The 22,231-nt window shown below is 35.5% G+C and overlaps 2 protein-coding genes across 2 annotated transcripts; both read right to left on the bottom strand.

Annotated features, from left to right (window-relative positions):
- Positions 1-3,584: 3,584 nt before the first annotated feature.
- shda (Src homology 2 domain containing transforming protein D, a) lies at positions 3,585-16,047 on the bottom strand. Its single transcript, XM_042719047.1, is given in 8 exon segments — positions 3,585-5,851; positions 8,542-8,661; positions 9,729-9,908; positions 11,412-11,676; positions 11,896-12,049; positions 13,906-14,242; positions 14,431-14,495; positions 15,725-16,047. Coding segments are annotated over 6 exon segments (1,239 nt in total). The 5' UTR covers positions 14,239-14,242; positions 14,431-14,495; positions 15,725-16,047; the 3' UTR covers positions 3,585-5,664.
- Positions 16,048-16,955: 908 nt separating this feature from the next.
- On the bottom strand, positions 16,956-22,182 carry LOC109112016 (splicing factor YJU2-like). Its single transcript, XM_042719046.1, has 8 exons — positions 22,024-22,182; positions 21,604-21,704; positions 20,645-20,789; positions 20,415-20,549; positions 19,996-20,177; positions 18,788-18,932; positions 18,346-18,517; positions 16,956-17,529 (listed from the first exon to the last, which is right to left on the bottom strand). The coding sequence occupies exons 1-8, from the start codon at positions 22,045-22,047 to the stop codon at positions 17,396-17,398; spliced, it is 1,038 nt and encodes a 345-aa protein (XP_042574980.1). The 5' UTR covers positions 22,048-22,182; the 3' UTR covers positions 16,956-17,395.
- Positions 22,183-22,231: the final 49 nt, after the last annotated feature.

Raw genomic sequence — 22,231 nt, 5'->3', positions numbered from 1 at the left:
GTGTTTGTTAAATGTATATAATCTCCTACCCACTGAACTGAATATGTATCATACTCACTTCTGATCGGCCAAACATAGTGTGTAATGTTTGTACAATGACCTCAAAACTAGTAACCAATCTCACAGCACTCGTTCTTCTCACATAACATAATTTCAACTCCTATCAGTATTTCATGTTTATTCATCATTGCTTGTGCTTTAACATGCATCAACAGATAAAAACATTCTGAACGTATCTACAAAAACTTGTAATTAAAGAAAATATGGGCTAAGAGTGCATGTTGATTCATGCAAATATAATTGAATTCCACACATTTATTAATAATTCACTGCAGAACAGTGAGAAGCCAACATATAAACAAGTTCACACAATGAAAAGGCAAGGACTCAAGAATCCTGCAGCAAGAAATGGTTCTTAAAACAAAGAGGGCTCTTTGCTGAAACATACTGTCATTATATGATTATGAAATCTTAAAACCCTGAACACCAGTGTGTTTGAACATGCTGAAGTATGCTAAGATGATCACAAATCATAATACATGTAGACACAAGTTAAAAAGCTACCACAGAATTGGTTTTGCCTAATAAGTTTCACAGACGCTCTAAGAAAATAATGCTAAACTTTATCTATATTCACCGTGCGTTTGCACAGACAATGGTAATGTCTTCTGAGAGTTCTGGGTCAGGCAACTAATGAATTGAATTAGTTTCAAACTACACTGTGTACAGTAGCTTTTGTCCCTCTAGCGGTTGAAGCACAAAACATGTTACTTGCAGAGGAACACTGTTTTGGTTGTTACATCAGTTGTTCTGCGTGGATGGTTCTGATGGCTTGAGGCTGATGATTGCGTTTGTGCAAATGTCAATAATGGCATAAAAAAATATGCCTTAAGTGCAGGTAAGCAGCTCATATGCCATTGCTTTGACTGTTGAAATCAGTAGTTTTAATGTCTTTAAATGACTGTTATTCTTATCAAATAATGGTGGAAACTATAACTTCGCAAACAGATCAAAGTAACTGGTTTAGAGGCTGCCATTGCTAGCCACAAAAACATTGTTTGTGAATCTCCTCAGTGCACAGCAAATGTGATGCTCTGCAAACTGTTGATTCGTGTTTTATTACTGATGTCGCTTTGCCTTTTTTTCAGCTCGAGGGTCAGTTGTTGTCGCTTCAAGATAGTTTCACTGCATATATTAGTAGCCTGATACGACATTTAGCAGAAACACACACGGATGAATGATGCAGCTTCCCAGGAATTCTGTCTCGACAAAAATATGAGTAATTACATAACAATGTATAAATTATGAATAATTATTATAGTGATTCAGAGCAAAAATATGGTCTGAAAGATGATTTTATGATGTATTGCTCGCTCATCATTTAAATTCTGTTCATTTTAAACAAAAAAAGTTACATAGTTTAGCTTTAAAATGAAGACTTTATCATTTAAAATACAGAAATATAATTAAATATATATAGTTACCTGTACAAAACTAACTATCATCATGATTCACTTTTGAGTGTGACTGTTAAAAAAAAAAAACGGTAACAACAGAAATGAATCAGTTTTGAGCAAAAATAAATTAATACTGATGCTTCTCTTAGAGGAATAGCTCACCCTAAAATGAAAATTGACTTAACCTCATGTGTGGATTATTGTGGTTTTAATCAGCTGTTTGGACTCTCATTCTGATGGCACCCATTCACTGCAGAGGATCCATTTGGTGAGAAAGTGATGTAATGTTAAATTTATCAAAATCTGTTCTCTGATGAAGAATCAAACTCATCTACATCTCGGATGGCCTGAGTGCAAGTACATTTACAGCAAATTTTAACTTTTGGATTAACTATTCCTTCAGCAAAAACTATTACAGTACTTATGTTACCGTGTTTATAAGTTAGTAATTCTGCAGGAAGTTTAACTTGCCCACACCCCTTCATTTGCCCTTCTCTGCTTTCTTGTTGGATCAGACCAAAAGGAGACTGGATTCCAGGATCAGCTGTTGCCGTGGTGACCGAGGTGGTTTCCTGGTGGTTGTTCAGGAATTTTCTTTGACCCGACACTGATGAAATGTTCCTGCTTCAGCGAACAGTACACTGACACAAACACACACACACACAAGTGAACAATTACAGCCAAAAACACATTCATCACCAAGCAAACAAAAAATAACTCCGTCTCAACCCCAAATTTGTCTTCCACATACTGTATGCACATGCAAAAACCCTGCATAAATGGGCATTTGAAGTGTAACGCCCATCAACATTTTAGGATGAACATTACATGACTGTTTAAATCATTTGTTAAGTGACTGTCACCGTGTCTTTTACAATTTTTAATAATAATTATTAAAATCATAAAAAAGCTAAATTATGTTTAATACCTTTTAGATAAGAGTGTAGCGTGTCACAACTACGCAAATGTAAACACTATAATAAGTATTAATATTATAACAATAAACAGTCTGTTTCGTCTTGACACTTACTCATAGTAGTGCATCAACACATGCCTAACATACCAACAATAACACAATGAAAGGATGCAGGACGGTCGGTTATTTACAGTGTGACTCACTCAGGACAATGTTGGCACTTGTTTCCTCAGGATAACATGTTAGAATGCAAAGAGACAAAAAATGTTTACATGGTCCTGAGATGCTCTGCGCGAAGACACGAGGAGTCATTGACAACGAGGCTCTCCAGATCTATGCAACCTGCATGCTGCCATCTTTTCAGAAACATTTTCAAGTCGATCACGCTGAGCCATAAATGCCACGTGTCTATCAGTCTATACTAGATAGAAAAACTTGTGTAAGTCACATGGTTAAAAGCCAAAAATGGTCACTGGTAAAACGTAGTGTAAATCATAAACCGATAACTGTATGTTGTTTGCACTGCCAAATTGCATTCTGCTGGCATCTACCTATAGATGGACAACTACTGAAGTTAACCAACCAAACCTGAACCCATGTTTCAGATCTACTATTGTCATGGTAGAGCAAAGGTTTGAGAATCTTGAAAAGATAGACGGTCAGGTCTGAATTATGTTACATTAAGACTTTATGTCAATTTTTGACTCGTTTAAATTTGGAGTTATCATAATTGTGATTAGGTATGTCATCATTCTTGCACAAAAAAAAATAATATGACAAGTTGATATTGAATTATTTTGAATTGTGACATACTAACAGGTAGTTTAAATTATGATGCTGAACTGTCATAATTATGACTTTTTCAAATCAATGTCAAATGATCTCATAATCATGATTTAGTATCTCCTAATTTTTCATTTTTATGTCATAATTACGATTCACCAAAGTATTATTTTTCTTATGTGGTGGAAATATGTTTTCCTTACCCCATTATACTTTTCACTGATACTTTGCTAATGTAACAATGCTACTTGTTTTTGAATTTGTTTTTAAATAAACTTCTGTATAAGCAAATAAAACATAAAATTACATATATGTGTGTGTGTGCATGTATATATATATGTATGTATGTATGTACACACACACACACACACACACACACACACCCACACACATATATATATATATATATATATATATAGAGGGAGGGCGGGAGGGAGAGATATTAATTACAGCCACAGTAGGACGAGAACACATATCATATATATACAAAAAGATCCTTAAGATCCTGGTCAAACATCTGCATACATAAGAGTAGGTTTCTGACCTTAGGCTTGGTGTTTTGAAGCAAACACCAGTAATTGTTGGTTTAGAAAAAGGCACAAACAAAAACGAGAGCATTATGAGAACGGCGCTTTACAAAAGTCACCAAGCTGGTTGTTCTCATCTGCGACAGAGTGATATGTGAGACGTTTCAGATGAGCATCATCTTGGCAACATGTATCAGCTGAATTGGGTCTGATTCCCAGTAACACACACACACACACACCTAGAAGCATTAGTGCTCAGAGTCAACAACAGAGTGTGTATAAGCTCGGTCACATGGAGGAGGTCTGACCTATTTTTTTACAGTGTGTTGCATGAAGGCTTTATGAGGAGGAACCGTTTGGCTGCCTTCTGCTGAGAGACACGTTCACCCTTCAGCCCAGTAACGTCACATCCAGTCAGGATCCAACCGTACTGACGACAATTCAACACACACACACTTAATTTTTAGAAAACAACTCCTAATTTATTCCAAAGAAATGAGAAGCTGGAAAACAGCATATAGAAAAAAAACAAAAACGCACTAAAATTAGTCATCATAACAAACAATAGCTACCGTGTGGATCTCTATAACAATAGAAACCCTGTGAAGAAGTCTAAACGCAGTAGTGTGTGTTTGTTTGGAGGACGTGCAAGTAAACTGATCCCAAACCCACGTTCATTTGAAAGCGGTTTACTATAACATTCACTACATAGCAGAAGATTGTGTTTCTTCCGAGGAAAATGCTCGAGTTGCATTTGTATTTACAAACATACGGATATGGAATATGATTATATGTAACCTTATTTCAAATATCACATAAACCCAAATTAACTAAGAAGAGACGGTTTCATGTTAGGTTTCTCATGTAGCTTTAAGTATTGCTAAGAAGTCCACGAGCCGGCGGTACTAAGCGGTATCTGGTCGAGTGAAATGACGGGTAGCATTGAGACAGCTGCTTTAAGTGAAGCCAAATGCCACAGTAATGACCGCTTCCTGTCATGCAACAAGACCGGAGCTCTGAAGCAAATGAAAGTGCAGCTTTAGATGGTCAGAGGACATCACTTCCTGTTTTCATCATCCTCAGCCGCCTGGGATTCTGGGAGCAGAACAAATCTGTGTTTGCAGATGGCCATCCGGACAAGCGAAAGTCACATTGGGAACATTCCAGTGTCATGTATTCACTTCCTTACCACTTTACCATGATTCGTCGCTTCTAGTTAGTGACAAAAGGAAATTAAGGGCCGGTGGCTTCCTGTTCCTAAAAAGAGGCCCTCATTTTTACTTACAGTCACCCAAAATTAAAATTCAATCATTATTCACTCACGCTCATGTCATTTCAAACCAGCTTTAGAAGACTTTTATACTGATTTTGTCCTTTTTAGAGTATCACCATCCACTTTCACTGCATGGAAAAAAGCATCTTTAACATCATTCAAAATATCTTCTTTTGTGTTCAACAGAAGAAAGCAAGTCAAACAGGTTCTTCTGAATGACATGAGAATGAGCAAATGATGACAACCGTCTTTACAGGTGAATTATTTCACTTTTTAAAATCAAGAAATCCTACAGAGGATGGGATTTTAACTGTACATCATTGCTTTTTAGTATTTAGCTAAATCTTTAGAAATACTTTGGTCGGGCTACATTTTATCCTCAAATGTTAAATCTACAATTTGAAGAGTTTGGAGCAGAGAAAGGAATAATATTGCAGTTCCCAGTGTGATGCGAAAACACTTTAGAGTCCAGTGGTGCGGAAAATATTCTTCACACGCGTGTTGCACATCGATACAGTGTCACTACAGGCCGACTGTGTTTTCAGTCACACCGGGGATGAATTTGATCGCAAATTCCCACTCCAAACACAAATCAAACTATCATAGAGCCTGCGATATGTGATTGAAAATGAAGCACTGTATTAGCCGTCTGAGTGAAGCCCTGAGTGTGTCTGTGTGCGAGCGCGTGATAAGCGTGTGTGTGTGGTCTCAGAGCGTCTGCACCAGCACCGGGAACAGCAGTGACAGGTGTTCAGCTCCGCGGATGGGCAGTTTGTTCGTGGTGTAGTAATGAATGACTTCAGGGATGGAGTCAAACGGAGGACTGTTCTCTCCCAGGATGAACTTCCCATCACGAGACTGCGCGAACTTCATGTGCATGAACCCGTGACAGCTCCTGCAGAGAGACGGAGACAGACAGATGGAGGGGGAGAGAGAAAGTCAATGAGTTTGCATATTACTTTGTGTGGCCGACTTGAAACTGTTTATACTGTTTATACAACAATAGTAGTAGGTGAGACCGCCGTACATTATGAATAGGTGAAACGGTGTTGTTACTGTTAACTAAAACCATTAAAAATCCATTTTTGTTCATTGAAATACAGCTAAAATGAAAAATGTTACATGAACAGTTTAACCATGTAAAGCCTACGGTTTCATATTTTACATGCACATTTCTAAGGCCTCTAAAAGATAAACATAAATAAAACCTTGCTGTTGAACACAATCTGCTACATGCATTCTGTGATCTGATTGATAGTTGATACTTTTTTAGCAAGTAAAAGGCCTTTTAGTGTAATTGTACAAAAGCCCGCCTTCAGCTCCTGCTTCGTGTCTTATCCTGTGAAATATATATATATATATATATATATATATACACACACACATATATAAATACACACACACACATATATATATATATATATATATATACACACACACACACACACACACACACACACACACACACACACACAGAGACACAGGCAAGCGAAAGTTTGGGAACCCCTTGCAGAATCTGTGAAAATGTGAATAATTTTAACAAAACAAGAGGGATCATACAGAATGCATGTTATTTTTTATTTAGTGCTGTCCTGAGTAAGATATTTAACATAACAGATGTTTACATATAGTCCATGAGAGGGCAGTACTAAATGGAAAAAATATATATTTGAACAAAATAAGAAAAAATTGGGCATCTTCATCCTGTTCAAAAGTTTTCACAGTAACATTTTCACTGATTCTGAAAGGGGTTCCCAAACTTTCACATACCATTGTATATAGTATTTCATGCAAGTTTTCTGCTATACTGTTATGACGATCTCATTGATTTTTATTACAAGCTATTAGAACATTTTGGCCATATAAATATCAGCAACTGCACCAAATGTCATATTTGTGAAAAAAAAAAAAAAAAAAAAAAATCGAGCTCCATATTCTCACTATATCATATGGTCCATAAAAGCCTGATGTATCAAATGTGTGGATTTTTTTGTTGTTGTCTAAAGTTTCAATAAACTGTTCCATTATAAAAATAAAAATAAAAATCAGGTCAACCTTTACAGGTTTAGGCTGAAGATACTAAAGCTACTAAAAATAAATAATGATATAAAAAAGCTAAACAGAATTATTAAAAACTAATACTAATAAAAGCACATAAAATTACTAAAGCTAAAATGAAACCTAAAAAATATCAATAAAAAACAATTCAAAATATGAATAAATACTATAATAGTATATAAACAGTAGTAAATCACTAGCACTGAAGTGGAAGCAGTAAGGAAATGTGAAGATATGAATAAATACAGAAACTATCTGTGCCACAAAGACGTTGAGGATAAAATTGTTATTAAGAGTTTATGGTTTCTAAATGATGTTGCAACTTGCCACAATAAAATAAAGGAATAAAAAGGAAAAATAATTAAATGAGATGAAGCACATTTAATTTGTAAAGTTTTTAATTTACTGGATCATTTCACAAGAGGAATTATGACAATAATTAATACAAACCATTTTTTGGTTTAAAAATTTTAAAAATTAATAAATAAATAACAATACTGTGATTTATACAATCTAAAATATTACTAAAAGATAAGATTAAAATAGCATGATGATGTAAGATTTTGGTCATACTGCTCACCTCCATAAAACTGTAAAGTAGCCACACTTTTGGGTGGGCACTACATTATTAATAACATGCTAAACAAAACATCTCAAACCTGAATATATTACACAGAACTAGAATAACGAGACGTAACTGCCCTCCAGCAGTAAAATATGTAGGTAGCATGAGGGGGAAAGAAAAAATTCAATAAATGAGAGCAGGTCTAGATAAAGAGAAACAGAAAGTGGCTGCAAAGTAGTACCAGATGGCTGCCAGGGCGTTGCTATGTGGTTGCTAGGGTGTTCAGACTGGTTGCTAATTGGTTTCTTACTGGCCAAAATCCAATCAAAACAACCCTCAAGTCTCTGTGATAGTATGGTTTCAAAATGAGAAGAAAATGTAAATATCAAATGTTTGATTTAGAATAGCTGGAGCAGTACATAAAAAATGTAAATTTAGACTAGTTACAGTGGTTCATAATCATGTAAATATTGGTGGTGATTTAGTGTCCAGAGAAACATTAAACCTTAACGGTTATTTTAAGGTCATTAAATAACCAGAGAAACATTTCCCATAAATATGCAGAAAGAGAAACCTACTTTAGCCAGAACAATTTGCTCTATTTATAGACTTGGACTGTTTCACGAAACAAATGTGAATGTGGGACGAGTACTTCAGTTATTATACATCTGAAAGCAATCACAGTACACAGCACAAAACAGTAGTTGGCGGTTTAATGGACATTCCCAGCACACTAATACACCGCCCAGCTCTTTAGTGGCCTTGTTTCTACAAAGATGTCATTTTGTACTCAGGGACTGAACCAAACCAAACACTCGGAGAAAAGTAACAAAAGCATGACTCTGAATTGCAGCAGAAATTTATATGAAAATCAAAACATTAAAGACTGTAAATCATGCTCCTGAATGATTTCTGGGTTGTAGAGTACACCCAAGACAGTGAGTTTGTGTCTAAGACTGTACCTGAGAGACAGCGAATAGTCGTTTCGGCTCGTCTGGCTCTTCCTCACCAGGTAACTGCACTCCTTACACAGCGTGAGCAGAGATTCAGCTTCCGAGCGAGTCAATGCACCATGGTACCATCTGAAACACACACAGATGTGTCTCGACTAGGGTTTCACAACACCAGTGTTTCAGCAGCTGATATCAATACCTGGGAAGTGTCACGAGACTCAATGCTTCTGTTATATGAAAATGGAGAGAGACTGCATACAATTCACTGACAATATTACACAGCCCTGCATCTCAAAAGAAAATCAAATATAGTTTCTTCACAAAATCAGCAAACAAATGTTCAAATTATAGATATATAAGCAATGCACTTATTAAACTAACAAAAGGAGTTAAATGTCAAACTTTTTGGTTTTAATGACAAAAAGAAGCATTCAAAATGCATCATTTAACTTGCAATCTGCAGCGGATTGGAAACATGTTCATTCATACATTTAATGTCAAAGAAATGTACAAAAACAGGTTTATAAATAAGCCTTTTCCCACAAAAACTGTCATTTTATGTGGCTGTTTGGATGTACCAAACACCAACAGATGTAGCAGAAAACATCTGGTCCACGTTTATATTTTCTTCAGTAACCGGCCATAATTCTTCTTCATTTTATCCTTGAAGTCAGGATTAGGCATAAATAATGTCTTCGGAATCATTCATACATGCATGAGATGAAAAATAGTAGTCATCTGGGTTAAAAAAAGACAGGAATGGTGTCTTTGTGGCAGTTGTTCTGCTGATGAAAGGATAAAACAAGACTTCTCCACCTTACAAATGGTTGCTGAAAGCAAAAATGCAATGAAATGCATTTTGTGACAAAGAGCAAAACAGACACTATTTTTGGAATCAATGTGTATTGGGTTTCACTCGGCAAATATGACGCAGAGTGGTGTAATAAATAGTGATGGCACTATTTATTACACTATCTTGAATTCAGCTGGCTACATATGCACAGAACTTTCCTGAGGGAAATGTTTCACCACACCACATCACACGTGTACTCATCTGACAACCACATCTTCATGTTATTTGTGATTAAATATTACAGCTTTTCACATATTTAATAATACTTCAAAATACTTTTGAAGTATTTAACAGAGTTTCCTGTAAGCAGCACAGCTCAGGCGGTTCATGTGTTAATACATACACCTGCTTCTCCAGGGGCAGCGTGGGATCCACTCTCTCTCCCAGGATGCCGTGCGTGTGGCTGGATTTGTGCAGGCTGGTGGCTCTGCTGGACGAAGGGCTGATTCTGGACGCTCCTGCCTTCCTTGATGCCTCGTCACGGGGCAGCGTACACTGATCCCAGTCTCTGGCTCAAAAGTTACTACAAAATATATATATATAAAAAAAAGAGGTCACACTTTAGGTTGGGTACATTTTACATTTACATTTACATGTATACATTTAGCAGACGCTTTTATCCAAAGCGACTTACAGTGCATTCAGGCTATACATTTTTTAACAGTATGTGTGTTCCCTGGGAATCTAACCCATGACCTTTAGTGCTGCTAACGCAATGCTGTACCACTGAGCCACAGGAACACAGTGGTTGTGGACCAGTTCTCACTGTTAACTAAATAGTAACCATGACTTTTGAATCGATACACTCTTAAATTGCAGCTTAATAATAGTTAGTAAGGTTTAAAAATAATTATATATATTTTTATTTATATACAAAATATTCTAGATTTTTACATTTGTATAAATAATAGTGCTGTCAAATGATTAATCCCGATTAATCTCACCCAAAATAAAAGTTTTGGTTTACATAATATATGTATGTGTAATGTACATATTTATTATGTATATATAAATGCACAGACATACATTATATATATATTTAAATTTTTTTTACATGTATTTATATTTTATATTATATATAAATATATTTAATATTTAAACAACATGTTTCTTAAATATATACATGCATGTGTTTGTATTTATATATATACATAAATATACACAGTATACACACATATATTATGTAATCAAAAACTTATTTTGGATGCGATTAATCGTTTGACAGCACTAATAAATATCATTATATATTTGTATTAATTTTTAAATGTGTTTTAATTGTTTTGATTTATGCTTTCCCCCATAAAATACATTACTACTGCAATAATATTATCAAATAAACAAATGTAATAAGTATTAACTACTACTATTAAAGATAATAATTTATTATTCAATTACTCTAATTATTTAAAATATGACTAACTCATAAAACAACACAAATTAAAGAAATACATTAATATTGCAAAGGTTACTACAAAACAATTACAAACTTTAAAAATGCAATCAAAAAGAGTGACTTAAAAAGACACACTTTGCAATATATAAACACATTACAATTAATTTTATCTATCATTAAATACATACATTAATATAACACTACTGAGTAGACCAATTAATTTATTATCATTATAAATATTTTTTTTTAAATATATCGATAAAGAATCACTAAAGAAAGATTACTATTGCTATAATAGTAAACATGTAATGAATAATAAGTTTATTATTCAAAATATATTTTTATTACAATAATTATTTGTTTTAAAATACACAAGTCAATAAAGAAATATATAACTCTTGCTATAATTCTATCAATTATAATAATAATATTCTACAGAAAAACAGTAAATTTGATTACTAGTATTAATGGCCATCTTAATTTCTTTGCTTTCAAGTGCTTTTATTTTAGCAGAAAACCAAAGGAAGCTGCTCCCAAACACCAGCTGACTGTCAAATATCACTGTTTGATTTACTCACATTTGCCATTTGCTGACTGTTCATTTCAGACCCTGCTTATAGTGTACTAAACTACATTCTCAAAAGAGGACGCAAACGTAGTGGTGTGGATGGAGCCCATCTCTCTCAGCAGCACGTCTTACCGGCGAAGGCTTTGGAGATGTTCTCTTTCTTCCACTCCCAGGGCTGGTCGTACTCATCCGCGGGCCTCTCGTCGTCCTGGGGCAGACGGCTCTCTCTCTCGTCCTCCTCGGGGGCCGCCCGGGCCCAAACTCTGTCCTCGTACGGGCTGTCGTAGAGCTGTGGGCTGTTTCTGCCCTGATCTGAGCTGTGCTGGAGCTCTGACATACAACACACACATCCAACTGAACCAGACCACACAATATTACACTACGTATGAGTATTAGGAAACTGAATGAGGACTGGAGTTGTCAAGCTTCAAAAACATACACAAAAGTACCACATACCACAGTCCAGACCACAAATTAAACCGACTGGACTGACAGTGGCTGAATAAATGCTGTCTTTGGTATTATAAGAGATCCAGTGGGGAACTGTACCGCTTATGAATCTCTGGGCCTCAAACGGCTCCATGTAACTGCTGCAGGCTTCTACGGCATTCTGCTCCCAGCTGGGTCTTGGCCGCGGGTCCGGCCTGGCGTCAAACGGGTCCGAGTAATCAGTCTCCCCGACCGCAGGAGCCGAGGGAACCACCTGGGGAAAAAGAACAAGGATGATGAGTGATCATGATGATCATATGAATCAGAAACGAACACAGCTGCAGAGTTTTACACAGTATGCAATTCTGCCAGCTTTTGTCTAAAAACACATGAAGCATTTTCAATTCGGCATTTACATCCATTAGGGCTATTAAACCATAATAAACATTTTTAGTACTTCTCGTTTTCATTTAGTTTAACTAGATGTACTAAAATAAACTAAACCTGAAATATAATTGAACACCACATTAACTAACTACATTTGTGACCATGGACCACAAAACCAGTCTTAAGTGTCAATTTTCCGATTTATACATCATCTAAAAGCTGAATAAATAAGCTTTGCATTGATGTATGGTTTGTTAGGATAGGACAATATTTAGCTTTGAATCTGAGGGTGCAAAAAATACTAAATATAGAGAAAAATCACCTTCAAAGTTGTCCAAATGAAGTTCTTAGCAATGCATATTACTAATCAAAACTGAAGTTTTGATATATTTACAGTAGGAAATTTACTAAATATATTGGTGGAACACATCCTAATGATTTTTGGCATAAAAGAAAAATCGATCATTTTGACTCATACAATGTATTTTTGGCTATTGCTACAAGACTGCTTTTGTGCTCCAGGGCGATCTATTATAAAAATTAATGTACACTAAAAACAAACAAACAAAAAAACAGTAACTATTATTAATAAATTCAAAAACACACCAAAATTACTAGAACCTTAAAATGAATCTTTAAAATGAAAATGGAAAATACAAAAATAAAAATCGATTAAATAAATGTTACATGCTCACTCACACACACACACACACACACACACACACAAATAAATAAACAAACACACACACATACCTTAACAACCACAACCCAAAAAAATTACAGACCCAAAATTTAAAGGCCGCAGCTCTCAAACCCTTTGGTCTACAAAACGTAATCCTGGTCTCTTTTGAAAGTAGACACATAAAAGTATATACTATAGGCCTAATAGTACATAAATAATACTAAAATTATATTAAAAAAACATTTTTCTCCATTCTGAATCTCACTGACAAAAAATAGAAATATGAACAAAAATTTTGAAAAAGTAACAAAACACATTCATTTCTCTAAACAAAAAAAATTAAATAAACTAAAACAAACAAAAATATAATGAACCGAAACCAGAGTGAGAGAGAAAGAAAGAGAGAGAGAGAGAGAGAGACAAACATAGAAATAGGATGAAAAAAAACTGGTGTGTGAGTCTATAAAACCCGCAGGCATTGGGATTAAATGTATTTGGGTTAATGTAATTGATTCCCAATGCTCCCACCCTTCACCTCTGATGACAAAAGACAATCAGTTCAGGAAACACGAGCGAATTGTGTGTCTGGGAGGTTTGTTATGACATCTGCAAAACTCATCCATGACACGTGCACCAAACAAATCTACTCTAAAACAATCACACATCACTGTAATCCTAATAAAACAACCCCTGCGACTCTCATAACCACCTAATGTATGATATATCAATCTACTCATGATGAAAGAAATCGACTGGAAGGTCTTTACGTCAAGATAAACAACCACATAATTAATGTGCTGGTAAAATAATTTCATTTAAACAAACATTTGTCATGCACATTAGAAGAGGAAAAATGCGTGAAATCACAATTGTTTATGAACGATGAAGATGAATACACTACAAAACTATGCTTTTACACTTTCTGGGATTGGTTCTTGCTCAATCCCAATCATTTTTCCATACATCAACACAGAAAATCTTTTAAAGCACATCATTCTTACTGATAGGAGTCCTGTGAGACCCATTTATGCTCTCTATGTGTTAAGAAAACAAGAACTCACAGGGGCCTGCGGTTCCTCAAAGGTCACGATGTTCAGCGGTATTTTGCTACGCCCGAATTCCTGAGATTCCACTTTTATCAGTCTGTGTTTGGGAGACACGATCTTCACCTCCACGCCGTTGGACAGCACCGCGCCAAACGCAGGGAACGTTTCCACTAACCCTGAGCCGTTCAGCACCCGGTTCTCGGAGGGTTCGTAAGGGTCCTCAAAGTCCAGCTCTTTCTGAGCCCTGTAGGCCCGTAGGATCTCGCTTTCGGTGTAGTCGGGTTTCGGGGGCTGCGGCGGTCCTTTCCTGCTGCCAAAACTTAGGTGATCTCTAAACCACTTTGCCATGGGTCTACGACCAAGACAAGAACGAAACAGATCAAAAAGGACGCTTAAGGAGTCGCTATGCTTCTAAAAAGGACTTTATCCTAGTTCTTCCATGGAACACCATCCATAAATCCTGAAACACCTAACAAATAAGTTACTTATTACTCACAGCATGTCACTAAATGGCAAATATGAAATTGTGCAATAGCTCACCTCAGTTTCCCCAATGCATCGATGCTTTAGAACATCCAGCACCTATTTGCTTGCAACAAATTGATCTGGAAAGCAAAAGCATGGCCATTGCGTATTAAAAATGCAAGAAATGTAATGCAGATGTGCGGTATTTTAAACCTTAGACCTGCCCCACTGGAAAAGACATATTACAGTAATAACTCAAAACACTGTTATAATTTAATTGTCATGTTGTTCCAAACCTGTAAGACTTTCATTCTCCCGTGCGACACAAAAGTAATCAGTTAGCAGAATGACTAGGCAAGTCTTTTTCACACAATGAAAGTGAATGGCGACTATGTCTGTCCATCAAGAATTTAGTCAATGATAACTTAATTTAGGTATTCTTCCTCACAGACACCTCTCATATGACTTACAATAAACCAAATTAGTTATATAAGCAACTTTCAGGGTGCTCAAGTTTCCTTTTTAAACCACAGAATCACAATCCCGTTCACTTTCATTGGATGAAAAATGATGCAGTGAAGATAAATAGTGACTCAGGTTGTCAGTCCCCTTCACATTTTGCCTAACAACTGCTTTTGTGTTTCAAGGAAGATGGAAAACAATAGGTTTTGGCACAAAATCGGCGTGAGTGAACCGTTACATAATTTAAATTTTTTTGGCGAGCGGTTCCTTTAAACAAACAAATATCGTCATATATATATTAGCTGATTAGCTAATGCATTTGTACTTGGGGGATAAATTAAACGTGTTGGCGATGATTTCATATAAATGAAAACAAATAAATCTATATTATTCAAAAAGAAAGTTTTGCACACACACACAAAAAAACTCAATCTTAGCAAAGAATCCTGTCAAAACAAGAACATGCACCAACTGCACACACCCACTTTCTTATTGTCCCCCTTTTAATTCAGCACATAACAGAGATTTGGGTGTTTCATAGACAAAAAACCCGTCATTATAGATTAAAACTAATGTTAGCAACCCGGCTACCATCTTTAAACTCCGCTACCTCATATTATACTCACTTTATTTGTCGATAAATGAGATTATATACATGATTACTATACTGAATTGAACGCAGAAGTCGAATGCTGAACTCATTTGGAGCACAAAAGTAAAAAGCAATAAATTCGAGCTGCATTTTGCTAGCCGGTTTGCTTGCAAGGCTAACTATGCAACGCGATCCCGATGGATAACGTTACTCGCAGACGAGCGTGTGCAAATTGTTCATCTAACACGGCAGTTATAACTCATTTAAACAGTTCAGAAGCCCACTAAACAGTCAGAACATTTGCAAAATACTCACCTCTCAATGATGGACGGATGGAAGTGAGTACATAAAGCAGCCGTGAGGGGAATCTCAGAAGTGACGAGCGCGTGCACGTGCAGATGGATGGATGAGTTGCATCGGACTGCATTGGTTGTTGCAGCTCAGCTCAGCTGGTGAACAGCACGTAAGCTCGACTTGTTGTTGGAGCCCACTGGAGAGTTGCATTGTCTTTGTTCTCGCTGAGGCATTTCATTTCGCATGCTGACTCGTGCTTTGGCTTGCACTGTGCAAAATGATGCATGTCTACAAAGCACAGCTATTAAGAAACTGCAGGGTTTTATTTAAATGAAATAAAGAAATTAAGTGCAATAAAATGCATATGAAGCAGGGGCGTCGGGTTAACCACACACACTCACAAATCAATGCATGCCCCATCTGTCACACCAGCTCTCATTAACACCTTCTCCATCAGCATACAGAGGTCAAATCGTAAGGTTAGAAGGTCACCGGCACTTTGGTGGATCAATATGGAAGATGGTGAATAATGGCTAGTCCACACATTGGATTGCATTAACATCACATTAGCAAGTGTTACCTTTAACACCAAAACAAGCCACTAATGCCATTAGCGGAATTTCAAATTGAGTAACTTTTGCCAAATTTACATTGCAGAGGTGGCACAGAAGCACTTCTGATGTGGCAGTTAGGTGCATCTATACAAAATGTTTAATATGAAAGCCTGTTTCTTGCACAGGTTAAAACAAATAAGGTAATTGGGAGTTTTTATCAGATAATTCTGACTTCTTTATCAGAATGGCAAGATCTAAACTCAGAATTGCACAAAAAATGTATCATTATTATATTTATCCTGAGTTTCAGTTCTGACATTTTCCTCGGAATTGTGAGAAAGTCAGAACTGCAAGACATAAGATCATATAAAAAGTTGCAAACGTTTAATGCTGCTCAAAGACACCATACAATATGATGCATTATATTGATACAATGCATCAATACAGCACATATACTTTGATACTGGGGCTGAAGTGGGTGTGAGCCAACATAATTAAGTCTAGCTTTTATGCAGCATTGTGCCTACACTGAATTTTGATCAGGCACAAAGTAGCGTTTACTCAGCATTGTGAAAATGCCTTTTGTGAAGCTTACAATACAGAAAATATTTGATAAATAATAATATATCTGAAACATATTTCAAAATATTTGCTAAAACCAACACAGCTGAAAAAAAAAAAAAAAAAAACACATTCTGTGCTCGGAAACAAAACATTTTATTTGCTTGATGATTGGGAAGATGAAATGAGATTAGAGAGGGATTAGAGATGATCAGTGGAAATTAGATTCAGATTCACTTATCTCCCTCAAATGCATTTCCTCGTATTGATTGAGCTAACATGGAGAAACAAATACTACATTATAGAGTGCATTATACATTAGAAGCACATTATAGAGAACATTAGAGACAGAGGGATGATGCAGATCTAACAGACCGAATGAAATCCAGGCAATGGAAACAGCGCCTCATAAACAATGCTCCTCCAGCTAAAATGTTAATCACTGAAAAATAAAAATCTTTTGAATTGCACTTTGAAAGAGTCCAAGTTAAAGAAACTTAAAGTGGTCTGTAAAAAGAATGGTGGTGAAGTTTTGCTGGTCTGAAAACAAACATTTGTTTCAGTCATTCTCTCCATCCTAGTCAGAGTTGCTGTCATCGCTGTCTGTATACGCCCCCAAGAGGCTGAGAGAAGAACCATTCTGAGATGCGACTGGCTGTCTATTGGAAGCTTTGGAGGACTCAGGTTGGGCAGGACCTGCGCCTGAATGATCTGGAAAGACAGAGAAAGCACAGGTTTACAGAGATGGCAAAACCCTAAACTATGTCTGATACATTATTAAATACAACATTAGGATTTATGGTGGAAACTACAGTGGGTTTTATCACAGGTACCAAATCCCTTAATTTTTTTTGCCCCACCAGTTTATTAAAAAAAATCTGTACATCTGTACCATTCCTTGATTCTAGAGAAATAATAATAATAATAATAATAATAATAATAATAATAATAATAACTCCTGATATCCTGATATACATCCACTGCCATTTTGGTTTATTAAATAATAAATATCTATCTATTAACTATATACATAAAACAAAACTGCAGTTTAGATTTATAAAACAATAATAATTAAAATTAATAAAAAAATAATAAAAATGAAAAATAAAATGTATATTAGTAAAACAGCAAAAAAGGTAAATAAAAATAAATTTTTGTTTATTAAAAAAGTATAAAAAATATTAAATTATTTTTATAGAGGTAATGTTAATAAATAATCATTCAATAACAATTTTGGTTTATTAAATTCATACATAAGACATTTAAAAAAATATATATATATATTTTTAGTAAAGCTTATATATACTCCATTTAAAAATCTAGGTTTTTTTTTTTTTTTTTTTTTTTTTAAATAGACATTTAAAAATCTATTTCAAATAAATGCTGTTCTTTTGAACTTTCAATTAATCAAAGGATCTTAAAAAAAACAATCACAGTTTCCACAAAAATATGAAGCAGCACAACTGTTTTCAACATTGCTAATAACCAGAAATGTTTCGTGAGCAGCAAATCATGATCATCACAAACCTGTTTGTGTGTCAGGAGCCTGTCGTGGTGCAGCGGCAGCAGGTTTACAGGCAGAATCGGCTGGTTTCTTCCTCACCACCAGAGACCCCAGAGCTCCCTTCACACCCAGACCTCCGACACTCCTCTCCCAGCTCTCCACCTTCTGTTTCTTTACACCCACAGATGATGATCCCTGTGGAGATCAACAGCATAAACATTAAAGAGAAACAGACAACAGAAAAACACATGCAAGCTAAAAGAACACTTGGTTTTTGTACAGTCAGCAATCCTTGTGAGTGTTTATTTTGCAGCAATGCCTGGCTGACCATTATCCTGGTTAATATTTATTGTGACAAATGAATAAATGGATATGAAATATTGATTTGAGCTGAAATTATTATGTGAGAAGATTGAAAATTCGAGAAACATAAAATGAGGTGGAGGTTGCGGTCTTTCTTTGCACCTGTGGTCCTGTGCTCCGGTCTGTGGTGAGGATGTCTGTGGGTTTATCAGCCGTGTGTTTCCTGCTTTGGTCTTTTGCATCTTCTGTCTCTTCTTCAGAGTCCGAGTCCCTCAGTCTTTTGACCAGAGCTCTCTCCAACATCTCTCTATGTGGAGCAAGAGAAAAGAGAAGTCTAAACCGCACTATATTATATCATTTAAGCTTCTTAATCTAGACATTAAATGCTTTGGGAAAAAGATACTTTCACTGTGAAAGCACATGACCCCATAAAGGTGCAATTATTGTGATATGCAAATATACATGGTAAACAATATGGACACAATTATCAAAAAAAACATCAACTTATAAGGTTAACATACATAGGAATATTTACATTTTGTACATAAAGCATATTTTAGATACAGCAATCTACAGCCTCATGATTTGAGGGGGAAAATCATATTTTTATAATATAAAAAAATCCAGGTTTGCTTTGCTTTGCTTGTTTGTAGGGCTACATAATATAAATTTTTCATTCTCACGAATTTAACATTTTGAACATTTCATCATCTATCTTCTATTGACAGAAAACTGCAGGGAACCACTACAAGTCACACTAACCCCCTCCTCTACTCCTGGACATTTTTGTGTTTTTTGTGGGTAATCTTTAATCAAAATCTGAACATTTGCTTCCACTCTAGAATGGCATTCCTTCTCTGATGACGTCATCCTTAACCACACCCCTTCCTCTAACCATTAGGTTGCTATGAGAGAGAGACAGAGAGGAGGAGCACTGAAACAAAACCCCACCCTCTATTCAATATTCTATTTCAGTTGGAAATACGTCACCATACTATATTTGTATAGTTTTTTTTTTAGCTTAAACTTTTATATATAGTATATTTATAGTCAAAATCTGACAGTAGGTTAGTTGTGTATAGGTTTATACTGTTTTTCTTCATTGTTGTATGTCTGTATTTATGTAGCACCGTGGTCCTGTGAGGCACGGTATTTCGTTCCACTGTATGTCCACACATGTAGCGAAACCCCAAAAAATATCAAAAAGGACATAAAAGGCACACTGAAATAAAGTCGGCAGCAATTTCTGGTTCATACTGACCTTACATGAACCTGTAATGTGACCAATGCATTTTTAAAATCTCAAAATCCAACATATAGTGTATGAAGCAAAAAGGCCAAATGCTTCAAATAGTTCAAAAGTTTCTTACTTGGTCTCTCGTTCATCTTCCTCCTGCTCTCTTTCCCTCAGCCTCCGCTCCATCTCTTTGTACTGGCCCAGCATGCCCTCAAAGTCCACCTGCGCCTGCCTCTGGTTCAGCTCCTTCAGCTCCTGCAGATTCTCCAGCACCTCCATCTCCAACTTTGAGTCCCGTGTGCGGTTCTCCAGGACCTGTGACAGCATTCAGGGAGTTATGTTTTAAGTTTGCATGGGCTTAAAGATGCTGTAAAGACTTTATGTATTAAATGGGAAAAAAAAGAATAAAAAATAAATAAATAAAGCTTTTGTCAAATTTTTTTTTTTTTATGGAAAAAACAAATCGCAAATAGCACAGAATACAACTATAAATCTCTAACAAAACTTCTAATATCATAAAACACACACGTAGTCTTTAAATTTCTATCAGACCTTCATGGGGTTATTGAGTTCCTCATCTTCTCGCTCTTGTTGGATCTTTTTCTCCTCCTCTTCGATCAGTTTCTCTGCCTGAAAATTTCTCGTTGCACCATGTTCCATGGCGTAATCTGTGTTCTCTGGATCTGTCTGTTTAACACAACAATCAGATGAAGTGCAACGAAACAAACACACAAGACTATTAAGAGTTTTAAAGAGTATGATGTGCGTGTTTATTCTAGTACCTTGAAAGTGATCTCAGCCAAGCATCTGGTGCATTTAATGTAGAATCTGAAAATGGGAAGCCCCAGGTACAGTTCGTTCTGCACGGTCTCCTTACGGGCATTGAACTTCTTCCCTTTGTAAATGTACTCCCCACACGTTTTACACCTGTGTACCAACAAGCATTATTGATGCAAAGATGATATAATCTCCAAGAAATCAAAATCCAGATGTCTTCCTCACTACTAGAGAAATCAAGAGAATTTTCACTGTTAAAAATAGTTAATATACTTTTTTAATATAATTATATTTACATAATGTATTTACTATAAATACATTTAATATAAATTTTGTCTACATCAAATTAAATAGATTTTTTTTTAATAAAAACAAAGCATATTAAATGCAAATAAAGTATCTATGTTTCAAATAACTTTTGTGAAAAAAAAAACCCTCAAAATATGGGTGAAATTATGTTCCATCATCATATAGTGCAACAGATAAATTTATGTAAAAATGAAATAGCATACTTTTTCTGACCTGTACTTATTAAAATATATAAATGAATCAGTAAACTATATAATATTTTAATTTATTAATATCTTCTCACTGACAAATGGGAAAAACCTAGTGGTTTGAAAGATAGTGGCAAAAGATTTTACATTTTGGGGCTGCGCTGTCATCCTTAAGTGAGTCTTTTAATGTAATTGAATAACTCTAGCTCGACACAAAATCTTTTATACAAACTATCGTTACACTGAATGACACAGTGTTTCCTGTAAAACGTGGTAAAACTGTATAATAATCTTTTTTTTTTTTTTTGCTCAGAAAATATAAAATAAAACATGAAACGTTTGTTCCATGATCCTTAGTTGAGAAGCTTTCGAAAATTATTATTATTGCATATTATTTATTTCTAAAAGCATTTATTTATTTGAAACCTGCACGAATATACAACATATGCATACAAAATTAACCATACCTCATATTAAATGGTGCCATCAATCTGACCACATACTGACGGTCTTTGGGAAGTTTGAGTTTAGGGATTTTAGACGGATCAAAATCCGGAGGATAGTATTTCTGAGGGAAAAAAACAAGAACAGATGCTGTAAGGTGACAGTTTACCACAGTAACGTCAATAATCTTTGTAAACAGAAACTTATTTAAAGGTTTACCTCAGGAGGTGTATTTAAGATTATTTCAACATATAATTTATGTAAGTTATGAATATCGAAAACATCACACACTAAATTAGAAAACAAATTCGCATTATTTATATAATGTCTACATTCCGTTGCTAATTCATTAGCATGCTGATATTACTAACGTTACTCAAATAACTAAATTACTTAAACCGGTACACAACGATCATATAAAAATTAAAGAAGGAGGTACTTACATTCAAAACTTTTCTTTCCGACATTGTTCTCTTTAATTGACTAAAATGTAAACTAAAAACGACAAATAACTGCTCCGCTGTACGTTTGTACACTAAGTGCGCTTCTTCTTCCTCTACGTCATACGCTGTGTGTGTATCAGTCACTCATGCGCCGCGGTGCTGCCACCACCGGCAGAGCGTCGGTATTACAAGCGACTAGAGAAGGCAA

This window comes from Cyprinus carpio, chromosome B2 (genome assembly GCF_018340385.1).
Source record: "Cyprinus carpio isolate SPL01 chromosome B2, ASM1834038v1, whole genome shotgun sequence".
Classification (NCBI taxonomy): Eukaryota; Metazoa; Chordata; class Actinopteri; order Cypriniformes; family Cyprinidae; genus Cyprinus; species Cyprinus carpio.
This window is presented reverse-complemented; position numbering and strand designations above follow the sequence as displayed.